The 9361-nt window shown below is 38.0% G+C and overlaps 2 protein-coding genes across 2 annotated transcripts; one reads left to right on the top strand and one right to left on the bottom strand.

The window, feature by feature from the left end:
• Positions 1-2918: 2918 nt before the first annotated feature.
• Positions 2919-4996, bottom strand: LOC135717370 (uncharacterized). Its single transcript, XM_065239463.1, has 5 exons — positions 4801-4996; positions 4464-4721; positions 4072-4407; positions 3299-3934; positions 2919-2932 (listed from the first exon to the last, which is right to left on the bottom strand). The coding sequence occupies exons 1-5, from the start codon at positions 4994-4996 to the stop codon at positions 2919-2921; spliced, it is 1440 nt and encodes a 479-aa protein (XP_065095535.1).
• A 2515-nt stretch (positions 4997-7511) lies between these two features.
• On the top strand, positions 7512-8626 carry LOC135699052 (uncharacterized). Its single transcript, XM_065219240.1, has 4 exons — positions 7512-7743; positions 7812-7917; positions 7983-8121; positions 8189-8626. Exons 1-4 carry the CDS (start codon positions 7635-7637, stop codon positions 8267-8269), a joined length of 435 nt encoding a protein of 144 aa, XP_065075312.1. The 5' UTR covers positions 7512-7634; the 3' UTR covers positions 8270-8626.
• Positions 8627-9361: the final 735 nt, after the last annotated feature.

Raw genomic sequence — 9361 nt, 5'->3', positions numbered from 1 at the left:
GAGCGTGGGATCCGTTTTACGGGTAAGGTTTTCGATATGGAGAAAAGGTCTATGAAAAGGGATTGGTAATGATTTCTTTGGAACTGTTTGGTTTGCTAAGTCAAGTGGTTACACTTGAGACTTGAGCGTGAGAAATAATGTGGATTGATTAGCTTAGGGTTTCTATGTTATGGGATTCTAGGGTTTTAGCTAACATCGGTATTGATGAATCTACGCGAAACTGCACCAGTGCATGCGACACCTAGGTTTGAAATCCAAAACCACAAAAGTGATGATGTTTGTTTTTCTTTGCATGTAAAAGTGTACAGCGGTTGTTAAAATTTTACGTTATTCTGTTTGAATTGATTATAGATACACAATGGCGCTAAATACTGGTAAGAAAATATAATTTTTATATAACTACAATGCATTTAACCTATCATTAAAATTAAATCATAGAAAAGCTTCGAACATTCAAATAGGATTATGTAAACAGGTTATGATCGCTAACTTCCGGCCTTTTTTTCAGATGTTCGAATGATCAGTGGTGCAGCGGATAATCGCGATGTAATCGACATAAATATAAAGTTGGTCGATATAATTGATTACGTCGGGGATTCTGTTCGACCGATCCGGGAGGGATCTGCGGTGTTCGAAGCCCAACATATTGTATGCATCGGGTACAGAAACAGATGTTTGGGGTATGTTGATTTTGTGGGCTATGTTCGTCAGTCATCCCACCCGAATCATGTTCCTCATACGGTTGAGCTGAAAATCGCCGAAGGGATCGAAAATTGGGTTTTAAAATGCTCCTGTAAAGCTGGCACAAACCGTTGTTAGCATATTGTTGCATGTCATCTACAGTTAAATCGGTACGTATTATTTGGAATTGGATGAATATGATAATTTCCATTATGATCCCATTTTAGGTCGGGTACAGCAGAATACGTGACCTGTACAGATGCAGTTCAGATTTGGGGCACATCGAAGGCCGAAAAAAACGTTTTATGGGGAGCAAAACCAATACCGGACTTATGTTGTGTTCGTAGATCGAAGGAAATCCAACCCACAGACACCGAGCTCAAGAAAAGTATTCTTACTGAATGCTTCAGCAGAATTTTGAATGGTTTGTTTTTGTTTTTTTTTTTTTTTTGTATGTGTAGTTATCTATTGATCCGAATTTCCAATTGATTTAAACAGGGACTTACATTCCTCAGAGGCAGGGTGCCTTCCATTCATTTTGACTAAAAAAATGTTTTATGAAATTATGAAATAATAAGATATTATGATGATATTTTGAATGTGCTAGTAATAAGAAAAGATTGTAAAGATTGTGTTTCACACATCAAACCTGCAAATTTAGCTTTGACAGAGTCACAATGAGTGGTTTTCTGATCGCCTCTTCGCGAAGAGTGAAGAGCGAAGAGTGGATGAGATAAATTACCAAATCGCTTATTGTGACTCTCATGTAGCAAAATTGGCAGGTAACAAACTTAACAATCTTTTCTTGTTGTTTACATAATCAAAATATTTTGTTAATATCTTATTATTCCATAATTTCTTAAAACATTTTTTTATTCAAAATGAATGGAAGGCACCCTGCTCAGAGGAAAAAAAGTTATAGCTACTTCAATATTTAACTGATTTTAGAATCTCTTCTGTGTGCCCTTAGAAAACACTTCCTACCTACCCTCCCCCACTATTTTATTTGTACGCATTCAATACGCATTCAATACGCATTCGTCAATCCCTTCGTTAAATGTCTAAATACTTTACGGACAGCATTTGAAATGTTTATTAAATATTTATGTTGCCTTCAAGATAAACTAAAATCTGAACTATTGATATAAAAAATCAATTTGTTCTTTACAGCTTCCAAGGGATCTGCTATTCAAAAGCATCTGGATGGTAGATATCTGAATTCGTCGTTTGCTTACCATAGTCGGTCATTACAAGTTTTGTTCGTCAAACGAACTGCAAAGCATGCTTTCACCCAACAGATTTGAGGTCACGGTTGAGTATGTGCCTTTTGAAACACCTCAACAAGAACTGTTCTACAACCATAATATAGAAAAGGACCTGTTAAATATTCTGCGTGTCGCAGAAGAAACTCGAGGTCAATCTTCCAACTACTGGAAAATTCAGCGGGCATTGAGAATTACAGCGAGCTCGAGTTATAAGTTATACACATATCTTGCAAACCAAAACCGGGATTGGGATCAGAAAATTTCGAGATATTAGAGCACGGCCACTTTGAAGGTACGAGCAGTGGCATACGGCACTGAAACTGAGAAAGTAGCTTTCAATTGCTACAGAACAAAAAGAAATCCACTAGTAAAAAAGTGTGGAATGGTCGTTAAAGTAGGGGAATGCTGGTTTGCGGCATCACCAGATGGCATAGATCAATTAAATCGACTAGTCGTGGAAATTAAATGCCCTTTAGCTGGTGAGACTGAAGGAGTAGAAGAATTAGAGAACAACAGTGCTGTCCGGAAGTACGTGCATCGTTCTGCAACTGGACAACTCATGTTGAACAAACGTCATGCGTACTACTGCCAAGTTCAAATGAACATGTGGGTTTTACAATGTCAATTGTGTGACTTTGTTGTGTACTCAAAAAAGAATGATGATTTTATCGTCCTTGAAATTCCCTTCGATAAATTGTTTGTTGAAACGTTGCAAATGGTCTTAAAGGTTTGAATTATACTCGCATGCTTGCAAAATTGATGCCACAGGCTAGCATATGAAATATTTGATAGAAGTAATGAGAAGACCTAAAATAAAACAGAACAATTCGTAAAAAAACATTTTTTTTATTAATGACTTCGATGTAAATCTAACCACTTTCAATAACAGTAGAGCATGAGTTACAACACATTTATTGGACTACTAAACGCACAGCCTTCTTTTAACAATAGAATATCGAAATCCACATTTCCTTAAAACTTGTCGTCTTTAAGTATAGGTTTGCTTAAATTAACTAACCCGCATATGACTGCCATAATATCGTCTATATGTGCCAAGATACTAGTATCCAAGGTATCGTGTAAAATTGAAAATATTTCAATTCGATGCATGATGCGTTCGACATGAATTCGAGCTTTCGCGATTGCTTCGTTCAACTGAGCTTCAGTTGGTGACAAACGGTTCTTTCTTAAGAATGGTGGGATGTGTAATTTGATTCCTCGCGCTGACAACTCTGTTTCGATAGCAAATCCTTTATCGGTCATAACTTCGTCGACATGTGGCTTCAGGTTTTCAATTAACTTTTCATTGTTAAAAATGAATTTGTCGGATGCCTTTCCTGAATATGCCTTACTGTAATATGAAATAAGACCCGCTGGAGTAACTCCCACTAAAAACTTTACTGTTCTCACAGATTTATAATGCGAGTAGGTAGATATTCTACAATTAAGGCATTTTAAAGTTGCTATTGGAACATCCGTGCAGTCAAGGATAATGGTTACATTTTCAAAATTATCCCTGAAGCACAACGGTATATTTTTCCTGATTTCACTTTTCTCCGGCATATACACAAATGTAGCGAGAATCTGCCCCAACATATGCACAGTATGGCTAAAATATTTTGCTACGGTTGATGGATGTATACGAAAAAGGGTACCTAAGGTCGCAAACGATAAGTTCTGTTTGATCTTGGTCATAGTTAAAATAACACTATCAGTGCAGTGCATCACATTTTTTTTAGGATATACCGTCTCTAACTTATTGACAGAATAGCACAACTCTTGTAAAACAGCAAAAGTTGGTATTCTAGTCCATGTATTGACATCCTGATCTGTAATCAGTAAATCGGAAAGAATTATGTCGCTGGTTTTAAGCTCTTGGATCACACTGTTAACAGCAATTGACTCCTTTTCCAATCGATAATCCGTGCTGTTGACAGTTTCACCTGCTGTTCCATCATCATATTGTTCACTTTCATCCATTACGTGAACTGAAATAGGATCGGTTTCCGGTTGATAAGGTTGCGACGGATCATTAAAGGATCGATGTTCATCTGGGTGTTCATCAGTATCATCACATGACATATTATCAGTACCACAAAAGTTGTGCTTTTTTTTTTTTTGGTACCTGTACGATAGTTAGATCGCGTGAAATGATTACTGCAAACCTTGGCGTTTTTCGATGGAGTTTTTCCAAACTTCAATGTGGAAATCCAGGCAGTATACCGCATATCAGATTTGGACGGAAAACTGTGCAAAACAACACCGTTACCAGCACGAGAGTTGCATCCATAAACTGCACACATTCGGTTGCTATTTGGCTTAAATCGATTTTGGAAGTAAGCATGATCCATCAAATGTGGCGGCAAAGGATCGGTTCTTAGGGTTACGCGCTGGGGACGTTTAACGAGCTTCTTGACCCTGCGGCTAGGCACAGCATTTGGCTTAAGATACGATGATTTCACTAGAAGGAATCAAATTAATTAGTCTCAAGAATCGTTGCGTTGAGACAGTACTTACCTGTTACAAAATCAGTATCCTTAAAATGACGCTGGCAGATTCTCAGGCCAGTAACGGTTTCACAAGGATTCATTTTCAACGATTTCTTCCAAGACGTCAATTGCTTGTGTCGACGTTTTAGAGGAAACGGAATGAGGTAGGCAGTAGATTTTGTTCGGCACCCGGCAACGCAACATCCTCGGCTACTTTTGATGGCAGGATTTTGTTCCAGAATGCATTGTGTTGGAAATGCGTTTTCTGTGAGGACTCGACGCACTTCTGTAAACAAAACGTGGGGTAGAAGCAAAGAATTTAGCAATGGGCACCATAAAGTATTGTGGAAATTCGTTTCACTTACTTTGAATAAAATCCCTTGGTTGAAAGTGAGCCTGGCAAATTTTCTCATCTCCGCGGGCAGCCAGCTTCATAAATTGGCACCATTTTTCGAAGAACTTGTTTCCAGCCGTAGGAACTCTGAAGAATTTTACCGTGCCGGAATCGTTAGTGTTTGCACATTTGGGAATGATGTAATTTTCTTCCGTTTCACCTCCCATCGAAAGCCTAATAAAGATGAACAAATTAGTTCACTTTGATGAACTTATGTTACATAAAATACTTACTATAACTTAGATAGTTAAAAATCTAACTCATTCAGTGTAATAGGATTGTCTAAAACCGTAAAATTTCAACATAAATACGTATTTTCCTAATCAAATCCAACAGAACACTTGGGTTTTGACAGCTCGAAAACAATACATCATCATTTTGCTTGCTGCGCCATCTCTTAGTCAATCTAGCGGCAATTCATTAATAGTACTGGAGCAAAAAAGTAAGAAAAAATGTGAAAAAGATGGAGCAGCCGAAGCCCGATTTAGCGGCAAGAAGGTGAAGCAGTTAACGGAGCAAGGAAGGAAGGAAGAATATAACATGTAGCAGGATGAAGGTGAACTAAGCTGGAGAAAATTATGTGAAGAACACAAAGCGGATAGCGGATGGAAGATTAAGGATAAAAAACGTGAATTATCCATTGAAGTAGTAGAAGAAGAAGCAGAAGATGAAGAGAATTGTTTTTGGATGAAGCGAAGTATCAGATGAAGGCGGAATGAAAAACGACGCTGAAGAAGAGGAAGAAGATCAAGAAGATAAAGCTAAAAATAGCAAAATGAAGAAGAATGGGGAATAACATTTATTGAAATGTGCGACAATTACTAAAGAAAGTGTAAAGCGAAGCGGAAACGGAATTGGATGTAGCAGGACATAACGAAAACATTTGGGTAACAAGAAACGGACGAAGGCTACGGAAAAAAACGAAAATGATGAAGAAAGAACATGCAGAAAAGATAGAAGAAGTAAAAGTGAAATTAATTGAGCAGAAGAAGTGAAAGAGATGAAATGTAATGATCAACGATGAACCAGAAGTAGAGGAAACGAGGAAAGGAGACAAAGCTAAGTGTAATTAACCATAAACACCATCACTCACACCCACACATCATTACACTAAACTGAAACAGACATGCATCTGTGCATGTAAAATGTCTTAAATAAATACAAAAAAACGTATCAAACGGCGTGATGTTCGGGCATCGTATTCGGTCCAGTCTGCCTTGCATACCTTCCTGATACCAAGAAGACGCCACACTGAGTCATAGTTGTTGTTATTTGATTCCACCTCCAAGCTGGGGCACGAGTCAGATGGCGAAGGCAAAGGTGCAGCGCTCCGTGTTGAGGCTATATTTGCTGACAGTGACTTCAGCTCGTCAGAATATCGAGTTCCAGCGCAGAGTTAGAGCTCATAGTACAACTTGCTGCAATGTCGACCGACAACTGGTTCAGTTGATTTATTTCATTACTGATATTTCGGAGCTCGGTGGATATACCTGACATCACAGTTCTCAAAGACGTGGACACACTGTCTTTCTGCAACTCTAGCAAATGTCAAGGTTCGGAGGCTTTGAATAAAGCAAATATATAATTATTAGATTTTGAAATTTTGGGGTGAATTTTCGTGCCCTGCCCCTCTGGCTACGTCTATGTCTGCTTCTACCTTTCTACCCTATCTTAATCTGATATTGGCATTGATTAATGGTGGTAAGCTCCAACCGGTACCAGATTAATAAACACAACTCTAAGTAAGCATTTGGCAGATCATCCAAACAGGGTCGGTATCAAAAGTTAATCCGAGTTGAAGCTTACCGCCATAAGTATCTTCTCAACTTTGTAATCGTTTACTTTACGCATTTCAAGTGTCCATGGTTTTAAATTTTCCAAAAGGTGGAATTTTTCATGAGCTTTGTTTGAAAAATAGTGTAGGTATATCAAATTAAGACACACTTTACATAAACTTAAGATACACAATTACCGTGAATATTTTTCCCAGATAGACTTTACTTTCCTCTTTAACTTTGTCTCATACGTCATTTAGATCAGAAGTGACGTTTTCGTGCTACAATTTATTGAAAAATGCCAAAGACGCCATTTAAAAAAAAAAAATCCAAGGTCCAAAATGGCTGAGTTTTTGCAAAAATTGGAATGATTGCCCATAACAGACAATTATGCATTGTTTCATACAAATTGGAGAGGGTCATGTCAATTGTTTTTTAATTGCTATTTGGCCTGGAACAGCTCGGTTGCAAAAAATCGTCACAGCCCATATGCAGCATATGGTGAGTGAAATTTTCTCTTAGAAATGGTGATGAATCGGGCAATGGTTCTTCATTATTGAATCAAATGTTCTTATCAGTTTTTCAAAGCATTTCCTACTAATGATTGCACATATCTTTCGCTAAAACAAATTCAAAGAACTAAAGCAACGCATCCAAAGCACCACGCGTGGGCGTGAAGAACCGTATCAAACCGCCAAATGAAATGAACTCGTCATCGGTCCGTCACCACAAGTGAATCAGCTCAGCTCGCATTCAGCCAGAGCTCAACTTACTGCCACTCGGAGAAACTCGCTCCCAATACAACCGACACAAACTGATGATTCATCCATCAGTTTGTCGTTGAACTAGTTATCCCATTACCACACTACTGCACCGGGCGGCTGCTTTGAGGGTTGTGTTGACTGAAGCGTATCTTCACCGCTCAAACAAAGGTGAGAAAGGCAACATGAACACGAAACTTGTAAATTGAACAACCGCTGGATCTTCTACCGCACACCTATATGTAGCTACCAACAGTTGGTGCCTGTAAATGTTCATTTCAAGTTCAGAGTTTGAAGCGATCACAACGTATAATTCCATAGCAAACAAAATGATGCTCAAAAGTTTACTGCTGGTGACAGTTTTCGGCGTTGTTTTGGGTAAGATTATTCCACCCGGTTTCTATTTGATTCGTTGATGTGATCTCATTTTTCCCCTCTCAAAAAAGCCGAAAACGTTCAACTGAACCAAGGGAATGTAGCCATTGAGGTAGTGCGTCGCGTAGCCAGAAGTCCGCAGCAGACAAATTTTCCTGGTTTTTCCAACATTGCTCCGTGAGTACGGTATAATTAAATTTAATCGGAACTTATCAGTATGTGTCATATTTCTATTTCAACAGGCCCGGCTTCGACGTTTCGCAAATAGTGTCGCAGAACACCGACGTCAGTAAGAATGGTTATGCCCAATCCACAATCTACAAATCCGAAAATGGAATGGGATCGTCATCGACGTCGTTTTCCTCGTCCCAGCCCAGATCGGTGAGTGGTAGTTGGATTTGTTTAATCAGGTGTTTTCAATTGTTGCTTTTTTTTTTAATGATTTTAGGGAGCTGCATCAATGACGCTATTTTCCAGCTTCGCGATGGTTTCCATTACTGTTTTGGCAACAAGTTTCATTCGTCACTAAACCAAATTGCTTAAGTTAAAAAAAAGTATTGGGACTAGTATTTATTTCGAAGATACACTGAAATTGTGATAATGAAGAAGTGCTAATAAACATAAACAAACATGACGCGGCCGAGCTCGATTGAGGTGTGTTAGTTTGTATGCGTGCTTGCTTGTAACTGATACATGCGTAGAGTGATCTTACAAGGTCACAACAGTAGGTGGCGATGTGAGTTTACGAGTAATGTGAATTCATCAACTTGGATGAATTTTTCTGGTCATGCTTGACCAGTGACTGTTGAGCAAATGAATCCACCGATTATCAGTGGCCGTATGTATTCGTTCATTTGATTGATTGTTGGTAGGGTTATCATATCAAAAAATGGAAGGACAATGTCCATATGTTTCTTAATTAAAGTGAACAATGAATCAGTAGGGTAATTAAGGTTTGCTAGCTTTTGGAAAACCATAAAAATGATGCCACTTTCCAAACTTATTAACTCTAACTCTTGAAATTCATGCCAGGATGTTTTTGATATTTTGTTAAAATTTTCTTGGAATACTTATCCGGTACCAACATTATTTTCGGAATTTTCCATGAATTCTCCAAGTTTTTGTTGAAATTTTAAACATTAAATTCTACTAAATACTATTCTTACTAGTGCCCCTTGCATTCACTTTCAGATTCCATTGTTATGAATTTAAGTATCAGAAAATGGATACTTTCATTATAATCCCTTAGAAATTATCTACAGATGCAGATTCTCCTGGAATTCTCAGCACAATTCTCTTCATTGAGGATGTCAGAATTCGTTTGATGTTGTGATATGTTGATATTGAAGACTGCACATTGTACTTGAAATACGTATGTGGTTCGTTATGGATACCAGCATGAATTAAGTGAAATTAAATGAAAGATAACCCTTTTTGCCGTTTTATCTAGGCGTTCCGCTAACAACCCGATTTCATTACTTCATTACTTCATCAAAAGTTTCTTGAAACTTCGGTCAGATTTCCCTTAGTATTTTCATTATAATTTCTATGGAATTTTACTCAGAATTTAATTTCAATTCTGTATAGCGTACGTCTGAAATTCTCCTCCGAATTCATCACA

Source organism: Ochlerotatus camptorhynchus, unplaced genomic scaffold, assembly GCF_037179485.1.
Source record: "Ochlerotatus camptorhynchus isolate MF236.1 unplaced genomic scaffold, CSIRO-AGI_Acam_v1.1 ptg000002l, whole genome shotgun sequence".
In the NCBI taxonomy this organism is placed as follows: Eukaryota; Metazoa; Arthropoda; class Insecta; order Diptera; family Culicidae; genus Ochlerotatus; species Ochlerotatus camptorhynchus.
The sequence above is the reverse complement of the archived record's forward strand: the minus strand, read 5'-3'. Positions and strand labels throughout refer to the sequence as shown.

Bases quoted from the DNA above. Each gene is read 5' to 3' on its own strand.
- LOC135717370 (XM_065239463.1), bottom strand. From the start codon at position 4,996: ATGGGAGGTGAAACGGAAGAAAATTACATCATTCCCAAATGTGCAAAC. The intron at 4,408-4,463 runs GTAAGTACTGTC...GATTCCTTCTAG, and splicing joins GGATACTGATTTTGTAACAG to TGAAATCATCGTATCTTAAG. The intron at 3,935-4,071 runs GTACCAAAAAAA...ATCCTATTTCAG, and splicing joins GCGATCTAACTATCGTACAG to TTCACGTAATGGATGAAAGT.
- LOC135699052 (XM_065219240.1), top strand. From the start codon at position 7,635: ATGTTCATTTCAAGTTCAGAGTTTGAAGCGATCACAACGTATAATTCC. The intron at 7,744-7,811 runs GTAAGATTATTC...CTCTCAAAAAAG, and splicing joins AGTTTTCGGCGTTGTTTTGG to CCGAAAACGTTCAACTGAAC. The intron at 7,918-7,982 runs GTGAGTACGGTA...CTATTTCAACAG, and splicing joins GGTTTTTCCAACATTGCTCC to GCCCGGCTTCGACGTTTCGC.